Source organism: Dioscorea cayenensis, chromosome 10 (assembly GCF_009730915.1).
Source record: "Dioscorea cayenensis subsp. rotundata cultivar TDr96_F1 chromosome 10, TDr96_F1_v2_PseudoChromosome.rev07_lg8_w22 25.fasta, whole genome shotgun sequence".
In the NCBI taxonomy this organism is placed as follows: domain Eukaryota; kingdom Viridiplantae; phylum Streptophyta; class Magnoliopsida; order Dioscoreales; family Dioscoreaceae; genus Dioscorea; species Dioscorea cayenensis.
The window spans coordinates 2,396,734-2,418,842 of NC_052480.1; the positions used below are offsets into that span (position 1 = coordinate 2,396,734).

Consider the following 22,109-nt stretch of genomic DNA (forward strand, 5'->3'; position numbering starts at 1 on the left):
TGGTACATGTGTAATCAACCTTGTTCCCCACTTAGTTTGAATCTACAAAGGCAGTGAGAGATGATTGCCCTTTGTCGTTAAATGAGAAGTCCATGGAATAGTGTATCTTTCAAATAGCGAAGTAGTCTTTTCACCATTTGCCAATGCAAAGAGCTAGGATTATGCATGAATTGAGATGGTTTGTTGACTGGATAAGCAACATTGGGCCTTGTAATTGATAAGTATTTAAGAGATAATAATACTTGACGATAGGTGATGGGATCGAGTTTGTGGTGTGCCATCATGGAGTCTAAGAGAGCTAGAAGTTGGCAATGGGGAACCCACTTCCTTGGCATCACTCATGTTGTTGCGTTCAAGAATATCTCAAATGTAATTGTGTTAACTAAGGAATAGTCCTCTAGATGCATGAATCACTTAATACCCAAGAAAAAATTTAGAAGGCACAAGTCCTTTGTGGAGAATTGCGATGAGAGTTCACAAATGAATGTGTTGAGAAAGTCTGAGTTATTACTTGTAACAAGCATATCATCTACATAAGCCAAGAAGTAAACAAGAATCCCATTCTTGTTAAAAATGAAGAGTGAAGCATCTGCATGTGAGTTAACAAATCCAAAGTCAAGCAGTAAGTTCCACAAGGCATGGTACCAAGCTCGTGGTGCTTGTTTCAAGCCATAGAGCGCTTTGTGAAGTCTGCAAACAAGAGAAGGATAGTTTTGATCAATAAAATTATAAGGTTGATACATATATACCTCTTCAGATTTGGAGTCATGCAGGAAGGCATTATTCACATCTAGTTGATATAAAAACTAGCCACGTGAGAAGGCAAGTATAATAATAAGTCGAATGTGGTTGGCTTTACAATAGAACTTAATGTGTCATAGTAATCAAATTCCGGTCTTTGATGATAAGCTTTAGCTACCAGTCTTGCTTTTGTAACTGTTGATCCTACCATAAGATTTCACTTAATACGAAAAATCCATTTGCGCCCAATTAAATTTTGATCTTTGCTTGATGATACAAGTTCTCAAGTGCCATTATGAACAAGAGCTGTAAATTCCTCAGACATAGCCTGTCGCCAATGAGGATCATGTCAGGCTTGCAATACATGCATGGGTTTATGGGTTTGGGGTAAAGGATGTTTGGCGGTTAAGTTTATTTGTTTAGGTTTGAAAATGTTATTTAGCGATCTAGTGGTCATGATATGGGTATGTGTGGGTGGAGGATTTTGCGAGAGAGGTAGATTGAGGTGGTTCAAAAGATGGAGATTTTGAAGGCTCCACATCACTCCAAGAATAGGCAATGATATTTAGAGTGGTGTCTTGCATTTGAGTTGTTGACATATTAGATGCATGACGAATTGGTATATGAACGATAGGAGAGTTAGTTAAGGAAAGTGATGAGTGAGACCATGATTTAGTGGGGTTATGATTGACACGGTGAGCTGCTAGATCTAGACTAGAAAAAGAAAAGTGAGACTCATGAAAAATGATATGCCAGAGAGGAAAAAATTTGTTGGTTTGTGGATCAAAACATTGGTATGCACACTGAGTGGTAGAATAATCTAAGAAAGTGTAAGGACGAGACTTAGGTTGAAGCTTATTCTCATTATAAGGACGAACCCAAAAGTGTAAAATAGGTCATAGTTTGGTGACTCATGAACCAATTTTTCAAAAGGTGAAATCATTTGAAGAATTGGAGCCGGTAAGTGGTTTATAAGATAAACTACACATTGAAAAGAATAAGTCCAAAAAGTTCAAGGGATGGATGCTTGATGGAGAAGAGTGAGCCCTGTTTCCACAACATGCTAATGTCACCGTTGAGTAACACCATTGTGTTGTGAGGTGTGAGGAGGAGTAGTGAGATGAGTAATCACATGGGATTCAAAAAAAGATTTTAGTTTTTGATATTCACCTCCATTGGTAGAGTAAACTGAAACAATTGACTTTTTGAAATAGTTTTCAATAAGAGCTTTAAACTTGGGAAAGATTGCAAAAATATCTGATCTATTTTTCATGCCATAAAAACATATGCTTTTGGTAAAATGATAAACAAAAATGACAAAATATTTAAAACCATTGATGGAAGGAGTAGGTGACGGTCCCCAAACATCTATGTAGATTAAATCTAAAGGACTTGTACTTTGGGAGACGTTTGACCAAATGGGAGCTTATGGTTCTTATTACATCGACAAGAGTTGCAAATAAAGGTGTCAAAATTAAAGGACACACCTAATGACTTTGTTATGAAGCTGAGAATTTTTGAAGATGGGTACCTAACTTATTGTGCCAATTAATTATGGAATTCTTGCGGATAACATATGCAGTTGGTGATGTTAGCACCTTAGTCTTTGCCCACTCGTAGATATTATCCCTATTCTGGCCTCAAGCGAGTAGAGCCCCCGTAGTGAGTTATTTTACAATATAGAAATAGGGGAAAAACTCAATGGATGCATTGTTAGACTTGTAAAATTTGGAAGCTGAGATTAAGTTTTTATCCATGAAGGGGACACAAAGAACATCATTAAGATGAAAGGAGTTATGAGTATAGTTTAAAATGGTAGAACCTATGTGTGTGATTGACAAACCTTGACCATTTCCTATTGTGACAGTGTCTGGGCCATCATAGTTTGAGTGAAGAGATAAGTTATTCAAGTTGGATGTGACATGATGAGAAGCACACGAATCAACAAGCCATCCTTTCTTAGAACCATGAGAGGAAGAGCTATAATTGGTTGTTGGGTGATTTTGTGACAAACATGCTTGAAGCTTATGGCATCCTTTGGCTAAGTGGCCATATTGGTCACAGAAATTGATATTTGAGATTATGAGGATGTCCATGAGAGCCACTTTGACTTTTGAAAATAGAAGTTTCCACTCTCTTGACGCCTTGGGAAATTGGACTGTTGGTTTTTTGGGTAAAATCCTTGCCTTGGGTTGTCACATTGAGTTGGATTGTGAGTATAATGAGACCTCAATGATGTACCGTTGGAATAAGAAGTCCCATTTCTTGAACAATTAGTGTAGTTAGCAATGGAGATTTTGATGTTGGTACATGACTTTTCTTGTTTCAAGAATTGTTCATGATCAACTAGTTTATCATAAAGTTCTTCAAATCCAATTGGATCGGGACGAGCTCTTATTGCGGCTGTAATATCCTTGTACTCGGAGCCGATGTTGTTCAGTACATGAATAACAATATCATCATCTGAGACTAGCATATCAATCAAAGCAAGTTCATCAACAGTTACTTTGATTAATTGAAGATAGTCATTAGATGCTCTTTGAGTGTCATTACAAAGAGCGAGAGCGATTTGCATAGAGATTCTCAAGCTTTACCCATGCCGCATGAGAGGTGTTTGATGTTGAGATTAAGGAAATCACTGATTTGAGACAGATGCCATTATGCCATGCAGAAGAAGTTTATCTTGATGTTGCCAGAGATGATAGGTAGGATTTGGTTCTTCTTTTCATCTTTCATCAAGGTTGGTAGATGACAAGAATTAATAATTTGAATGGAGGAACTTCCAGGAGAGGAAGACATGATTGATATTCTCGTTGGAATTGTGGCTTCTGATACCATGAAGAAGAGTAAAGAAAGATTTTCAAGGTTCTATGTTTCATTGATGTAGAGAGGTACATATATATACACACATATGATAGGCTTGCTTGTAGTCTTGATTTTACAAATCATAGAAGCAGATTTTCAAGAGTTAATTTACTAATTTGTAGGGAATGATATAGCTGTTAATTTGCTTCACTGGTGGCTATTTAATCTTGGTGATTGATTGGGTGATTTGGTTGAAGATATGGTGCTGGAATTCTCCTCTTATCTAGGAGGCATTTCCTCCTTCATATGGGTTTTATGATTAACTTCCCGGAGGTGGTTTATTTAGGTTTATGTAACTTTATTTGTTAATACTATTTTGAAATGGGAATAACTAAAAAAATCCATATAATGTTGTTTCATAAGTCTGTGTATATGCATAATATCTATACTATAGTGAAATATAAGGATTTAAAATGGATTTCATTAGTAAGAAATTTATTATTATTATTATTATTATTATTATTATTATTATTATTATTATTTTATTTTTTTAATGTTGTTCAAAATGTGAATGCATGATGTCCACAATGAAAGATGCAAATAAGAAATTATGGAGAATAAAGAAAATAATGATAAGAATGTTAATGGGCCGTGGTTATTTTATTTCACAAACTCTTAGATAAAGATTGACAAAAATTTAAAACAGTTCTTGCAAATAATGATTACAAAAGATAAAATCTAAACATGATCAAACGTAAAAAAAAATGATGTAACGGTAATCGAATTATACTACAACAACAACTACTACTATTATTATTATTATTAACAATGAATTTTAGTGATATTTTTATGGTCTATTTATACAAATTTTTATTCTTCAAACTTTACATCTTATAGTTTATTATTATATTGTAATAATAAACTGGTTCTATGGTAAATAATAAGCCATACATACAATGAGACTATTTCATGTACTTACATGTATTTTTTTAATCTTGAAATAAATTCATGTTTTCTTTCCGGTCATGGTGAAAGTTGAAGTAAAAGAATCTAGAGAAATTTTCGACAAAATAGAAAGTGTGGATGCAAGAAAAAGAATTATAGTAATTCAACAAAGACTCACTTGAAACATGCGATCGCTTTTTCAAAACAAATTGTCTAAATTCAATGTAGAAACTTTCTTGGTAATTTCTTCTTTCTTCATTTTTAACTATTTTTTCTAATTTTTTTTCGTCATTTAGTTGGTCATTTAGTTGGTGATAACATTTATTTTACATACACGACTAATAATTTTAGCAGTTTAAGAATAAATCTTAAATTTGTTGAATTAAAAATATAATTAGAAAATTTAAAGATTAGATTTAGATACATGAAAATTTATTATTATTTTATAATTTATTTCAACATGTGAATTTTAATAAAATTTGTAAGAGAATTCAGGATAAAGAGCTAGTTGTGAACATAAGCAAACACAAGCTTGTGCAAGAGCACCAACCACTAAAGGACTATGAAAAGAAGGCACTATTCAATGAAAGAAGATGAGGGTTTTTTAAATATAATATTATTTAACTTCCATAGTATTTTAGTTTATTTTTTTAAATTCATGAAAAAGAAACATGGAAAATAAATAAATAAAAAAATTATTGATTTAATTTATCTTTTTTTTTTCTTAGCTTCCAAAAATATTACAAAGTGATCTAATGGCAAGATATTATGGGCTCAAACGTGGGTAAGTTATGAGAATTAACTTTTTAATTTCGCTGTAAATTTATATATATATATATATTATGAGAATTAATTGGCCTAGATTATTATATGGCCTGGTTATATATATATATATATATATATATAATTATTTTGAATTATTTATTTGGTTTGTCTAGATTTATTTAACTTTTTAATTTCGCTGTAAATTTATGTTGTGGAAGTTAAGTTATAACTCTTTCTTTTATTTTATTTTATTTTTACTTTTTTTGTTTGAAGTAAGAAGTGAGATTATATAGAGAATGTTTTCTTAAAATTATTGAAAATAAATTAAAATTGAGGAAAAATAAATGAGAATATCTTCTTGATATTTGTAAAAAAATTACTAAATAATAAAAAAAAATTGAAAGATTAAAGTGTTTTGAGATGGTGGAAAGGTCAAAAAAGAAAAAAGAAAATCTTGATTATATGAATTTTGGATCTCATTTATTGTTTGTAATTATTTTTATTTTACTATAATTTAAAGTTTATATCTGATTTTTTTTACATCGTATTTGTAATTTGTTTGCAATGACTGGTACTAAATGTAAATAAAAATATATATAATAATAAAGAAACTTCTATGAAGTTAATATGAATTCCAATTTTTTTAATACTTTTCCAAGTCGTTACGCGTTAGAGTCTATGGATGATTAGGCAAGAGTTGACCTTGCTTTTCTAAATCTTTGAACAGTAAAGACTATTGACTCTTTTTGGTTAAAAAATGAAAACATTTAAAAAGAAAAATCAAATAAAAAAATTTATTTATTTTTATATAGTGCCGGCTGAAAGAAAAATATGGCTCTTCTAGGGATGCTCCCCTTAAAAATAATAATACAAAAAAACTTAATATCAACTCATTTGCAATACAATAATATAAGGAATCATGGGCAGATGGGCTATCCCACTGATAATTATTCGTGCTTGCTCTCAGATTACAATTCACTTTTTAGATCTCTTGTGGGAGTTATGTGTAAAAAATATCTCTCATTCTCTCCTCTAAAGTTATATGACATGAAGTTTATTTTTAGGAGGTCAGTCAAGTCACCACAACTGGTGCATCTCCATACTCGTTTGTCTTTTGTTTTGTCGCTTGTCGATTTTGTAAAAAAAAAATACAATAATATATATTGTTTAATTTTCAGGGATTTTTCAAGGCTATATGAATGGCTTGTAAAATTTCTATTATTATTATTATTATTATTATTATTAAATATAAAATAGAATAAATGATGACTTGATCAACATATTCTCATGAATTGGCTTGAGTGAGTCATTATTATTATTATTAAATAGAATAAATGATGACTTGATCAACATGTATATTCTCATTGAATTGGCCTGAGTCATTTGTCCTCTTAAAATTTCTTTGTTCTCTTCATTTGTTTTTTTGTCTTGATTCTCCAAATCGTGTAGACTAAATTCATTATCAACCTACTCTTGTTCCGTGAAACACATAAAGGGACATGATTTTCAATATATATATATATATATAACATTATTTTTTCAGAAATTTAATTTTAGATTATTTATAAACTTTAAATTCATGATATATTGCTTTATATATTTTATTTTGTACCGTTGCATAATAGCTTAACAATTACAGTATTTGACTCAAATGCGAAATATTGAGAGTTGAAATATAACAATGAGTATATATATATATATAGGTGATTTGTCCATATTATTAAAAAAAATAATAAATGAGAAATTTTTAGGTGATTTGTCCACATTATTAAAAAAAAATTAAATGAGAAATTTTTATTAAAATTCTAAAACAATATGTATGTATATATATATTGCTATGAGTAAAAAAAAAGTATTAATTGATAAAAATTTCTGTCACTCCATAAGGTGTTTTCAATACATAAAGGCCACTTGCAGCTTTGGTCTTCCTTTTAAAATTATTAAAAAAAATTATAATTTCTTAAAAAAATCATATTCTAATTCTCCTATCAATTAAATTCCTAGATAAATTTAACTAATATCTTTTTATTACTAAATTAATTAAATTAGTACATTATATATATATACATACACTAATATATATATATATATATAAAGCCATTGCCACATGGTAAAGCTTTAATATAGACCAAATTTTGATAAACACTACATAACCTAGTGATTACTCACTCTAATTGTACACTTGCTATACTGTAGAGTACTAAACAAGAGATCCATACACTGTGTTTTACATTTACTATGAGAAAAACTGTATGCTTTCCGACATCAGATATGCTGAACTTCAAAAATTCTTATACATACGGTTAAAAAAAAAATTAATTTCATAAAAAGATTCTTTTCTATACTAAATGGCAAAATTATGATAATTGATATACTCCCTCCGTTCCTTTTATCTGTTAATTTATAATATCTAAAAACATTTATTATTATTTTTTTTCAAAACTATCCTAACACTTTATTCAAATTTTTATTCTTTTGAAATTAAATATGAGAAAAAAATGTGAAGATATAAATCAGGGGTAATTTTAGAAAGATAACAAAATTTTTATAAAAATTTATGAAATAATTAAATTTATTGATACGTGAGATTCTGGTTAATCACGACAGATAAAAAAGAACAAAAAGAGTATTATTTTGAGCATACATAACATATTATTATTGTCTCATATGTTTATTTGCTCTATATAATAAATTTTTAAAAGATAATTAATTTGTTAACTGATGTGTCGCTCTCTTTCATACACTAATAAGTGAAACGCTCTTGGTCTCGTATTTAAAAAAAAAAAAAAAAATCTAAATTTTTGTTTTTTTAATAATAATTTCAGTGTCTTTTATTTATTTATTATTATTATTATTATTACAAAGAATAGAATAAGAAATATAGTACTACATTAAGTCTTCAGTCAAAGCAGGACACTCCTATTCAAAGTTCCCCTCCTCCTTTTCAGTTTTCCCCCATCTTCCCCCAACTTCCCAACCCATCCCTCTTCCTCTTCCTCTTCCTCTTCCTCTTCACACGGCGATGCCGGCCACTCTGCGCACGGCGGCGGCGGCCCCGCTTCTTCTCTCCTGCTTCACCGTGCTCATCATCTTCACCATGGCCGAGGACTCCGACGTCCGCTGCCTTCGCGGCGTCAACAACGCCCTCACCACTCACTTCCTCCCGCCTCCCTTGGAACTTTCGCCAACTCCTCCTCCGGCTTCGTATGCTCTTTCTCCGGCGTCTTCTGCTGGAACGATCAACAGAACCGTGTCATCTCTCTTTCCCTCTCCTCCATGTCCCTTTCCGGCACTCTCCCCTCCGATCTCCGCTTCTGCACCTCCCTCCAAACCCTAGATCTCTCCTCCAACTCCATCTCCGGTGGTCTCCCCTCTTCCCTTTGTAACTGGCTTCCTTACTTGGTCTCCCTTGATCTCTCCTCCAACCAACTCTCCGGCCCTCTCCCCGCCGAGCTCTCCAATTGCCGCTTCCTCAACGCCCTAATCCTCGACCACAACAGCTTCTCCGGCTCTATCCCCGCCTCCATCGCCCGCCTTGACCGCCTCAAACGTCTTGACCTCTCCGATAACCAGCTCTCCGGTGCTATCCCTCCATCTCTCCCCGTCTCCGACCCCTCCGCCTTCGCCAACAACCCTTCTCTCTGCGGCCACCCTCTCCACTCCTGCCACAGCTCCCTCACACGCACCAGCCTCATCATCATCATCGCTTCCGGCGTCTTCGGCGCCGCTGCGTCCCTTCTCCTTGCCTTCCTCATCTGGCGCTGGCGCTCAAAGAAACACCTTGCTGGCGCCGCCGGCGAGGACGGCCTCCGCTGGGCAGACCGTCTCCGCTCATCCCAACACCGGCTCACTGAGGTATCGCTTTTCCACAAACCCATCGTCAAGGTCAAGCTCGCGGATCTCATGGCAGCCACCAATGGCTTTCACCCCAACCACATCATCACCGCTGGCAGCTCCCGCAACGGCACTGCCTACAAAGCCGTGCTCCGTGATGGCTCTGCCCTCACAGTGAAACGTCTCCATGGATGTGATCTCCTTGAAAAGCCATTCCGTGCCGAGATGAACCGGCTCGGCCAACTCCGCCACCCGAAACCTCGTCCCTCTTCTCGGCTTCTGCCTCGTCGAAGACGAGAGGCTTCTCATCTACAAAAACATGCCCCATGGTTCCATTTCTGACCTCCAATTCGAACTCGATTGGCCGACAAGGCTCAAGATCGGAGTCGGGGCTGCCCGGGGAATCGCTTGGCTTCACCATGGCTTCCAAACACCATACATTCATCAAAGCATTAGCTCCAGCGCTGTCCTCCTCGATGAAGAGTACGGTGCCCGGTTCACCGATATTGGTATTCTCCGGCTGCTGACTAAAACCAGTGAAGCCGGAGAGCCAGGGCTACATTACGCCGGAATTGGCCATTAGTACTACTGTTCCATTGGTTGCTACTACTAAGAGTGATGTGTATGCATTTGGAGTGGTTCTCTTGGAGTTGGTAACAGGGCAAAAGGCAATGGAGATCAGTGAGTGTGATTACAATGGAGATGTGTTCAAAGGGAGCTTGGTTGATTGGGTTTGTTTGTTGTCAGCTTCTGGAAGGATTGGTGATGTTGTTGATGTGTGTATTAGAGGTAAAGGGTATGATGGTAAGATCATGCAGTTCTTGGATGTTGCTCGCCAGTGTGTTGCTGCTAGGCCTCAGGATAGGCCTTTAATGTATAAGGTTTATGAATCATTGAAAGCCATTGAAGGTGATGATGAAGAGGATGAGCTTGATGAGTTTCCTCTGAGTTTTGGTAAGGATGTTGTTTAGTGTTTCTTGCATATTTGTTTAGCTCTAATGGGAATAGACTAAGAGACTTGTTATTGGTAATGTAATTAGTTATACTGTATGTACTACTACTACTACTACTACTATGTAGTTCATGAGAGTATGCTTGGTTTGGTGATTTATATAGTTCAATAAAGAGGGGTTAAATTAGACATATAGAATGGGATGGATGGGGGATTATCATTGCATGAGTACACATTATCATAATGTGTGGTTTGGCCACTTATATTATGAGGAAGTGGATTGATAGAAACATCCACTTTGGTTGAGAACATGATTCTCACCAATCTGTGGATGTGATGCCAACAAAGCCTAAGTGAGTTTCATTACACATTTAGAATGAATTCCCACACACATGGATGAGAATGGTTTCAATAAAGGTTGGTATGACCTTGCTTGATGATGATAAAGTTCTATCTTGCATGTTTTTTAAATGATGAAAACTCAATTCATTCGTTCAGAATGATATTTTAGTGTTAATAATAATAATAATAATAAAGTTCATGAACCACTACCTGGATTATAAAGTGTATAAATGGTGTTATGCATTAATTATTTTTGAAATGTTTCATTTACTTTCTTGAGATTTGATCACACAAGAAGAGGAAAACAAAAAAAAATTAAACATTAAATAATTTTTTTATAAACAGAAGATATACAAATAACTTCTTCCTTTACTTTTTCGTTTTTTATACCTTGTAGAAAAATTTATAATTTTGTATGTCTTTCCAATTAATGGTTAACATATTTTATTTTTTTGAAAAATATCGATCTCATGATATAAAAACTCCTCTAGCAAAAAAATTTGACAAGAAAAAAATATAATTAATCAATTAAATTAAGATACTTTTAAAATCAAATTGTTGAGGTACTTTATATCTAATATTGTGACCACACCCTTCAGAGGCCACAATCAAACAAGCAAAAAAATAACTCAAAAAAATAACTCAAATAAGAACTATGAACTAACCCAACGATAACTATTCATGGTTATGATTAAGAGGTCTCGAGTTTGAACCTCTCAAATTACAATTCATGTTAAGGATTCTCTGTGGAAGTTCTGTGTGAAAGATTACCTCTCATTCTCCCCTCTAGGATTGTATGGCAGGGGTTATCTCCAGGAAGTCAGTCAAGCTATCGTAACTGGTGCATTTATGTACCCACTTATACTTTGCTTTGTCAATTATCGGCTTTGTCAAAAATAAAAAATAAAATAACTAACATATGATGATGCCATTTGAAGAGAGTGACTTGGCCTCAGAAAACCAAGATCTTGAACATAATCAAATGAAATTCTTTAAAAGGCTCAGCTTGGTTTATCCACATGTTGCCAGTAACCTTCTCCAGGGCAGGATCAAAAGGACTGCAATCCCTCTGTCTATAAGTGAAAGTATAATCAGTCATTCCAAAACCCAACCAAGGTAGTCTTGACGCGAAAAAGACAATTTCCCCACCATCAACCAGTATTGCACAAAACATGAGCTTCACTCTCAATAAGAAATACCCATAACCATTTGTAATGTTCTGAGATTGATTGGGCAATACCAGTACAACCTGGGAGACAGACAATTAACAAACAACAATGAAAATTTGGTCAAGTTTTTTACAAATTCTATCTAGCAAACTTTTTAGCATACGAGTGTTTCACAAGCATTATCCATTGACAACAAATACCCAACAACAAGGTTCCTTTAATATATCAGTAGAGTTGATTCCATTTATGCTGTCTAGGTTTCACATTAAGGTAAAAATATGTTAGAAACCAAAGTGGGATGGCAAATAATGGATGATATTTCTTTTACTCCAATACAAGTCCTTCTGCATTTTATAACAAAAATAGTGGCAGAGATAAAGATCATGAACATAACAAATAGTATTCATTAGTATGTGCATATATAGCAAACAAAACCAACACTACCTAATTTATTTGGCAAAGCAATTGACGAAAGTGCTCCTTACCAAGGAACCTAAATTGAATTGGAAGACTGAATGTTTTTCTGTTGTCCCTCCAGCAATTATAATGGAATTGTTGACAATGGTCCAACTCAATATGAGAATCCGGTCTAGGCAAGGGAGGAAGCTCCTTCCATTTAGATCCATCTTCTAACATATAAACATTATCAAATAACACCTGGACAAAAGTAGAAACCCAAGACAAAATATGCAATCAGCTTAGCTGTGAAATTCAACTACTATAAAACAGCTCCTTTGATAAAATACAACTTCACTATTTATGACAATTTCCCGCATTTAAATTTAAATATAGGAAAAGGTGCCAGACTGATGATAATACAATCGATTATTTTGAAAATTGTACGCATTTGAAGTGCGGCAAGAAACAGATAGGGCAGAACAATCGGTCCAGCTTGATTGCGGAGAAGGAAAAAACCAATGCAATAACATAATATTGCTGAAATTAATCAGCATAGAATTGTCAAAGCAAAGGTGAAAAGATGCTTGATGAAAATGAGATATCAATCATTCACATCATTCATTCAATTTGCCAAACAAATATGTCACAGTTGCAAACCTGTGGGGGCCTCCACAAGTTAATAGGTATTTCACATTTCCAACTTTTTCCAGTGCTTCCCCATCCTTAACTGGATGACTCCAATGATCCAATGAAGGTTGGTGGTGGTCCTCGTTGCCACCCATCACATGTAGCCTGCTTCTCCAGAGTTGGGTGGCCGGTGCATATCTATGAACCATTAGGACGTTAAGCTATGAAAAAATGACTCTAATTGGCATTTTCTTCATCATATAATAATCACTAAGCTAGTTGACGAGATGACAGTTGGCGAATCCAAATTAACAATAGAACAACCATGCATCTAACTGAATAGAAAAGATGCAAAAGGTTCATCCATGGGTAAAACCAAAGATAAAATAATAATAATAATAACATAATAAGGGGAAGGGAAGCATATGGTGCAAATTTAACATTGACATAATTCAGTAAAACATATTGAATAATCACTCCACATCAACAAATAGCTTCAATATACCCAATTATTCACATACCTAGGGGAAGATATGGGAGGCAAATCATGCCATTCCTTTTTCTCCATATCCAGCATGACATCGTGAGCTGTAGACCTTCTACATTGTGGGTCATATTGTCCGATGATGACATAAATGCATCAACCATCATATACCATTCCTAAATGGGAATGTAGCATTTCTTTTGGCATATCAAACCTTCCTTCCCATGTGCCATCAGTAAAATTATAGAATCCATATAACAGTGCACCTACATGTGAAAAACATCTAATAACATAAGCTCATCAGACTATAACTGGGCTAAATCTTCAAAGTCAGAAGAAAACTAATGTTTAAGACAATGATTCTGTCAGGCAAACAAGTATGTTTCTTAGCTCAGGATGGAGACATCTTTTTAAGAACTACAACACATATCAAACTGTTATAGTATATGATTCAATGAATTTCAGACAAGATGTACTGAATTTCCAAAAGCAATTATCACTTTCCAGCTAAAAAAATTTAAAGATGGCATCACTAATCAGCAGCTAAGTATAAAAAATCCATGAAAATGCACAGAGATGTACAGGCTGCTCTTAGGCTTGATGCGCAAATCATCTATAGCAGGTTAGAAAGTTGGCTGTAACTTTACAAACAGCAAAAATGATAAGTGACAATTGAAATTCATATCCAACTAGCTAGAGAAAATAAAAATCAATTCTCAATGTATCTACAACTTCACTATCTGTGCACCAACAATTTACAAATTTGGTTGCTAGAATATATCTGATATTTGGAGCTCTGAAAATTGAGAAATTCCCTGCCATATGATAGGAAAAAGAAGGGAAAAGAGATGAGACAATTATAAAAAATTAGTCTATATGAAAGAAAAACTTGCTGTACAAACAGTCTGCGTTTTCAAATCAATGACAATAACTGGAAACATAGAGCAAACCAAATGAACAGGTACCATACAGTACAGATCCTAAAATTAGATACAAAACTAAAGATATTTTCAACAGAGCCATGCAAATTATTTATCAGAAATAATAATGCAAGTTAAAAACATTGATAGAAATGGGGATTAAAAAAATATTAGCAAAAGTTTCTCACATAGTCAATGATGCCATAGCCAGCAAAGAAATATAAAAGGTTCTTAATCTGCATAGCAGCTCCATCTAGATGAGGTGCAGGTGCCATCTCCTTCTATTTTAACTCAAAGTGCCGGTAAATTGGCAACAAACTCATTAAGACCTTCTGCCAATAAAAATACTTTTGTCCTATCGCAAACTAAATATCTCATTAACAATTGAAGAAAAACCATACATCATAGTCTAGTATATAACCAATGTCGTAACAATGTAATTCAAAAAACAGTCTCTTTAAGCAAGCACATCCACAGTACAAAACAAAATTTCATTCATTTAATTCAAAAAGTTTACCTTAACAATGCAAATTCAAGTGGAAAACATTAAAATGGGCTATGACCAACAGATGTCTAATTACTTCCATTGCAGTAAACTAACTAAAAAATGACCACAACTGCACAAAAGCATGCCAAAGGGATGAACTCAATAAACACCAACAACAAAAGATAACAAAATCCTTTTCATACCTATTCTTAGTGCTCAAGATCATAATTTCCATTACACACTATGCAATCACAGTACCAAGAGAAACAAGCAGGAACTCCACATCGATTAACTAATCAGATAAGCATTCAAATTGAGAAGCTGTAAATCAAGGAGAAAATTAACAAAAAGAAGAAAGATGGGTCATCAGCACCTCACCGGCGCTGGGAGGGGCTTAGCATCACCATCGTGTATGGATTTCTCCATAGAATTCGACAAGCTGAGATCGATGGCGAGGATGACGATGCCCATAGGAAATCAGCAAAGAGCACAATGCAAGTGAGCGCTGAAACCTCGCCATGCATGGATCCAATGTCGCATAAACCCTAGAAATGGAGATCGATGGCAGTAATCTCGAAAGCTCTGGGTTTTGCTTCGCTGAAGATGGAGAGGTGAACTTAGTAATCCCGCTGGAACCGGTTAAGAGTGTGATTTGAAATTTTGAACCGTGAGGGATTTTGTTGTCAGCGAATGGGTGATGGACACGCGAGGTTATATCTTTGCCAAAGGTAGTTCCGGCGGAATAGTATATCGCATATGACTTCAACTGTGGCTTACATTGTTTCTATTTTTCATTTTTTTTGCTTAAAAATTTTCTTTTCGGTATAATATCTGAATTGGTCCCTCTACTTTTTTCTCTTTTTCCTTTTGATCCCTCTACTCAAAAATACATTCCACTAATCCTTCTACTTTTGAAAATAACCCAATTTAGTCTCTCTACTTTTAATCTCTTCATATCTAATCCCTTAACTCTTAAAAATATAACCAATAATTAGCCCATTTTAGAGTAGAAGGGACCCAAAAAAAAAAGTGAGAAAAGTAGAAGGACCAATTCGGGTAATACATTAAAATTTTCTAAACAGAAATTAAAACTCAATAAAATGATCATGCATCAATAATTCATGAGACCAAATTTCTCTAAGGTCAATTAAATATCGATCTACATGATATGATCGATTATTTTGGGAGGACCAATGGATCAAGATTGAGTTTTGCTCCCCACACGTACATGTTCTTGGGTCCTGATGCTTATCGCCTTTTTTAAAAAATAATAATAATAAATAATTGTAAAGATTCTGTTGTAAACCATTTAATAGGATAAAAAGAATAAAACATAGAAACATACAGAAAATGTTTTATGCATGGAATGCTTTCTACTAATTTTTTTTTTTTAAGAAAAATTTTGTATAAAACACAACATCATTAAAATCCAAAGACAGTACAAGGAAAAACAAATATCAAATATTATGAGAGATACAATGCCACTCTAGAAATGATTGCCATAGATGGATCACATCCATTATTAATGTCACTATGGTGCTTGAAAGATTAATTAGTTTGGTAAAATTTAATATAAACTGTTGATAGTAAATTAGTTTAAAAAAATTGAAGGAATCTAGTAACTTTATTTTTTTTTTTTTAGATTGTAAAATTTAAAATAAAATAAAAGATAGAGAAAATACACAAATTTTTTTATCATAACATACATGAACAAAATAAAAGAGAGTAACCATGATTGTTTTGTTTCAATTAAATATTTCAAACGATGGCTCTGACCAAAACTTGTAAAATAGCTACATGATGTCTATCAATGTTAATCCACCAAAATGACCATACTTCCATTTTAGGTGTTGGGATATTAATTGATGTGGAATATGTGATCAAATAATTTTACATTTGAGAGGGCAAAGGGTGATGTGGAAAAAGTGGTCAACATTTTTCTTGCCTGTAGCAGTAGAGCACATAGCAATGCAAGACATATTTACTGTCCCTCCATTTAACATGTGTCTGTCCATATCAGTTATTACATATGTATCTGCCTTCCCACAATGAAAAACCTGATCAATCCATTTCTCTCACTGCAATGCAGGACATATTTAATACTTGCAATGCTCAAATGTAAATTAAACTTAATATATATATATATATATATATATATAAGACATTGCAAGAATACAAAGCCAAAGAAAAATCAAACAGATTAATACAGTGACAAAATATTACAGATGGTAACTAAAAAGAAGCAATGAACACATATGAGAGAGATTGTTTGCAAAGATATTACAAGAAGAAGATATTACATCAAAACAAGTTGAAATGGTGGTGTTCTCTTTTTAAGCAGTTAACCACAAAGTGATGGAAGTTTGAAGGAGAGAAAGGAGAATGGCAGATGACCAGTTCTCCTAATGTAATCTGCTCTCTCTGAAGTTCTTGCAGCTCTCTCATTCAGTTTAGCCTCTGCATTTGCTCTCTTCTCCTCTGCAATCCTCCTTGTTGCTGCTAACTTGTTTGCTAGCTTTTCTTGTGCTCTAATTTTCATCCTCTCAGCCTTCACCTGAAAATCACTAGTCATTAGAGATTATATGTTCTCAAACCTTTTTATTTATACTCTTGATAAACTCTAATTCAATACTTATTGTTCTCTAACTCTCAAAATTATAAGATGTAAACTCTATTAGTCGCTCTAATATGCCCTCTCGATACATATTAGTCACATTAACACGGAAGAAATTATAGTAATTTTAATGTACCTCCATTCGCCTCATCCCCGTCTCGGCTTTTCTTTTCTGATGGTTCTCCCAAGCTTGTATCTTCACCTCTTCTCGCTTATACCTAACGAGTATCAAATTCTTCGTAAGTAAGAATTTTGATAAGATAAGAAATCCAGGCTTATATATTCAAATCCGTATTACCTTGCCATATACTTAGCTTTCTCGGCTTCATCCCACGCCATAGCTCTTGTCTCCAATGAGTCGATACTCCTAACTTGCTCCGTTCCATTACCATCCCCCCCGGTCCCGATGACCTCTCCTTCGCCTTTAGAAGCCCAACCATTACCCTTCCTCTCAAAATTCTTCACCACACTATTACTACTATTGCGACAACCATCATAATCTTGAGCTCCTCCTTGCCTACGCTTTGCCGGAGTTGACGACCGAGATGACATAGGACTCCTTAACACCGGTGTAGTAGCTCTCAACGGTGTACCGGTTCTTGATGGTTCTTGACTAGCAATCAGGTGTCATCTCCGTCCCCATATCTCGCACACAAACTGATCTAACAGTTAAAGAAGAATCATCATCAACAGGCTTGTTGATTCTCCACATTGTCTCATTGCAATCTATCTTTTTTGTTTCTCCATCATCTTGTGGATTATTAGCAATGGGTACTGAAGAATAATCTCCAAGAATTCCATCAAGGCTGCTGCAAGAGTCTCGGCCTTTTTGGGATTGAGAGCTGAGAAGTCTCCGGTCATCGGCATTGGAATTGCGAGGCTTGTTGTTGTTGTTGTTGTTGTTGTTGTTGTTGTGATTGTTCTTGGAGTTCCGGTGATCTCGGCCGGTGGATAAGCCAACCAGCCATTTCTGGGCGTCATCCCATTTGGAAGGTGTGGGCTTGGACCTGGAGCTCAAGAGTTTTCTGTTTGATTTGTGGAATTCAAATGTGTATGAGTTTGTTGTGCTTTGGTTCTCTTGTGCTGCTGATCCAATCTCATAGCATGCTTTCTCCTCTCCAGACTTCATTGGGTCTTTCTCTAACTCACTCTGTTTTCAATAATGCCAGCATTCATGAACTCAAAGATTAAAGGAAAAAATGCCACCTTTATTAGAAATCAAACAAATAAGAACAAAAAAAAAGAAAAAAAGGAATAACCTTTACAAGAAGGAAAACAAGATCTTCACTTCACTTTCACATTCACTTTAACTTTCACTTCACTTACATTCCAAGTTCTGTTTCTTCTCAGTTTCTGATACAAAACAAGAAAAACAAAATATCAGGAAAAAAAAAAAAAGTGAGCAACTTCTAGACATACATAAAACACTCAAAATCAAAATTTTTCTATGTCATTGTGATATAGTAAAAAACAATAGCACAAGTTCCCAAAAACAAAATGGAAATCATAAGCACACCTTAGAAGCTGAAACAGTCACAGATGCAGCAATGCAGTGGCAGCAGCAAAAGAAAAAAAAAAAACAGGTCTTTGTTTAGTCAGAGAAAAGAGAAGGAAAAGGTAGGTGATGAAAAGGAGATCTAAGATCTATGAAGAAGTAGGAGAGAGAGAGAGAGAGAGAGAGAGAGAGAGGACAAGGGAAGCACAGGGAGAGAACATGCATTGTTGTTAGTGAAGGAGGGAGAATGGCAGGAAGATGGCTCCAATGAAAGGTGAAAAAGGTGGAATAATCCCACATCGGAAGTGGTAAAAAGTTTTATGGTTTTTAAATAAAGAGATGTGGATGCTGGACAAGGTCTAATTGAGGAGAATCTATGGGAATGGGACACATGAAAAGTTATGGTCTTTCTGTGTGCACACTGCACTCTGCTACTATTATTCATTGCAAACTGCAACTGCAACAACTAGTGCTCAAGTCTTTATCTCAACATTTGTTAAATTTTTCATTTTATATATTTAAATAATAAAACAAGTAAAAATATTCTCTTTCTAGTTCGTTTTTAATTGTCATATTTTATCATATTAAAAACTTTGTTAAGCATTACTTTTTAATTTAATATACTTTGTACAATTTTTCAATAAATCAAAATCAACTAAGTATTAAATTATATTTTTTATTAGTGGGGTTTTAAATAAGGATAGTTTTGAAAAATAATTAATATTTTTTTATAAAATATAGGTAATCAATTAATTTTTAATTTTTAATCGGTGTGAATTAGTTCAATTTGACAATTAAAAAGAAACGGAAGGAGTATATATAAACCAATTTTAATTAAAAAATATTAAAAATATAAAGAAAATTTTTCACTTGGTAAACAGTAACTCCGCTGCAATAAACTAGTGGTACTATTATTAATTTTTCCAAAATCGAAGATTTAGTATTTGTGAAATGGTTTGTTTATATTATAAAAAAATTAGAAATAATAATTTTTATTTATTTTTTTAAATTTTTAAAATTCTCCTTAAGTGCACTAATTAATTGTGAACAAATAACTTCCAAACTTTATTCTTCTTTAAAATTAAGGAGAAAAAAAAAAGAGATAATAAAAGTATGAAATCCTATTTTTGAGACAGACATCTAACAAGAAAAGAGTATGATCAGCGCCACTTATTATCCAACCATACACACAAAAGTAAGATTTTTTTCACTAGATTTAAACATAAATCATTTCACAAAAGCACAATAATATATAAGGTTGTTTTTAAGTTGTTATATATATGTGTGTGGTTTCTTAACTTTTGTCATTTTTTTTACAGGTAGATATTAAATCCATATATTATCTATAGATAGCTTTTCATCTTCTCAATTTAAATTATAATTTTTCATAATAAAATATATGAAGATTTTGAGTATCAAAAAAATCTACAAATAATCATATCTAATTTTTTTTTTTAAATATGACCAGGCCATAGAAAAGATTAGAACTCCTAAACTTTGAGTAGTGAGAAAGATAAAATAACCAACTAGGTGATTTATCTCAAATTTTTTTTTTTATAGATATAAGTTTTTTTTTTCCAAAGATGACAAGTGCCACCCAAATTAAAAATTATCAAGGGATGGCGGGTATAATGATGCACAATTACAGTGAGTTTACAACTATCATATATTTAAAATATGTCACATAAATGCCTGAAAAAATTTCAAGAACCAAACTAAAAAGAAATTTCCTCTATCATGCAACTTCCCACATGGAAACCCATCAAATTTATTTAAAACCTGGATCTAAAACAATATGTGAATAAAATTATTACACTTCTATATATATATATAGTACTGTTTACAATATTGTAATAATACTATGAAGTAATGTATTTAATCATGTGTCTTTGCCCACTCATTGCAGGTGACCATGCTGGATTAACTAATGGTTGTCAAATATAAACATACTCAAACTCTTATATATATATATATATATCGAATATATGTCAATTACGGACGGTTGAGTATAGTACAAATTAGGGAGGACAATAAGAGCTAATGAGGGTTGATTAGTTAGGTTTTGTTTTTTTAGAAAAGTTATTATAGATCTAGTAAAAATATGATTGAACAGTTCAAATTTATTAAGATATTATATAGAAAATTGATTGGACTGTTCAGATCAAAGTACTTTACATTCTATTTTTCACTATAATATTATTTATAATCATTGTGATATTGTTTATGGTACAATGTATACATATTGTATTTAAATCTAATTGTTGATACAAATATTCATGATTCAAAATCCACAAATGTTCCTGGATGATCGATGCTCATATATATATATATATATAATATTGTTGGGGTAATGGGAATGAAATGCAAGTAAAATTAGAAGGAGAGAAAGAGGGAAGAGTTGTGTTATTATTTAGGTTTAATTACTACATAAGTCCCTGTAATTGTGTACTTGCTACCTTTTTAGTCCTTACAATTATTTTAGATACAATTTAGTCCTCATATTTAGTCGAGTTGGGTCATTCTAGTCAGCGGTATAGATGGGCAAGTGTAAATTACTGACGACTTAATCAGACTTTAAAAAAATATTAAGAATGAACTAGAACGACTCAACTCGACTAAATATGAGGACTTAATTGTACCTAAAATTATTAGGAAGATTAAAAAGACAGAAAGTACACAATTATAGGGATAATTAAACCTATTATTTATAAGAGAAGGGTGGTGGGAGTGTCCAGAGAGAGAAGTCTTAGTATTATTATTATTATTATTATTATTATTATTAAATATATTTATTTATAGTAGCCGTTGGAGGTGGCGGGGACGCAGGTGCGGTCACGTGACTCTGCCTTTGTGTGTGCTACTGCTACCCTTCTGGCCACTCAATTAGGTCAAGACAATCACACCTCTTCACGTGCCTCTTCCCATTTTCTTTATCTTCAGTTATGGAATGGGATCATATTTTATTATTTATTTTTCACTTTTTTTTTAATCTTACTTTTGCTCATTTCTATTATATATTATATTTATATTTTATTAAAATTTTAAAAATACCAATGAGTAATGACCATTAAAATTTATGCCCATATGGTATTATTTCAAATATTAAATCCAACATTGTTTTTTATTCCTCTCACCTCTAATTCAGGAGAAGATTACAGGATAATATTAGCCAGATAAAAGTGCTTAAGTGATTAAGTCACTTATATGCCACCTAAGATGTATAATTTTTTAAGATAATTATTTTTTAAATACCATCACTATATTTATCACTAGGTGATCTGAGGTATCTCTCACTTTAATATTCTACTAATTATGTATTATTTATTTATGTTATCTTCTTTTATCTGATTGTCTTCTCTCTTTTTTTTAATTCAAGTAAGTTGTAATTTTATCAATTTAAAAAAATAAATAAATAAATAAATAATAAAAGGAAGAAAAGTTTAGTCATGACTATACAGACATTACATTAAATTTCATTATTAATTTTATGGTGATACACAATTACACATATCTATATGTGAGCTTCAAAA

General features: G+C 33.3%; 2 protein-coding genes and 1 pseudogene across 2 annotated transcripts; 1 reads left to right on the plus strand and 2 right to left on the minus strand.

Moving 5' to 3' along the window:
- The first annotated feature begins 8,384 nt into the window (after positions 1-8,384).
- LOC120270638 (probable inactive receptor kinase At1g27190) lies at positions 8,385-10,233 on the plus strand. The gene is given in 3 exon segments (XM_039277694.1): positions 8,385-9,345; positions 9,347-9,640; positions 9,642-10,233. Coding segments are annotated over 3 exon segments (1,527 nt in total). The 5' UTR covers positions 8,385-8,532; the 3' UTR covers positions 10,062-10,233.
- Positions 10,234-10,955: 722 nt separating this feature from the next.
- Positions 10,956-15,056, minus strand: LOC120270035 (annotated as a pseudogene).
- A 1,587-nt stretch (positions 15,057-16,643) lies between these two features.
- On the minus strand, positions 16,644-18,871 carry LOC120270064 (probable WRKY transcription factor protein 1). Its single transcript, XM_039277063.1, is given in 6 exon segments — positions 16,644-17,024; positions 17,221-17,302; positions 17,383-17,705; positions 17,707-18,234; positions 18,344-18,437; positions 18,601-18,871. Coding segments are annotated over 4 exon segments (1,125 nt in total). The 5' UTR covers positions 18,214-18,234; positions 18,344-18,437; positions 18,601-18,871; the 3' UTR covers positions 16,644-16,811.
- Between the last annotated feature and the right edge of the window lie 3,238 nt (positions 18,872-22,109).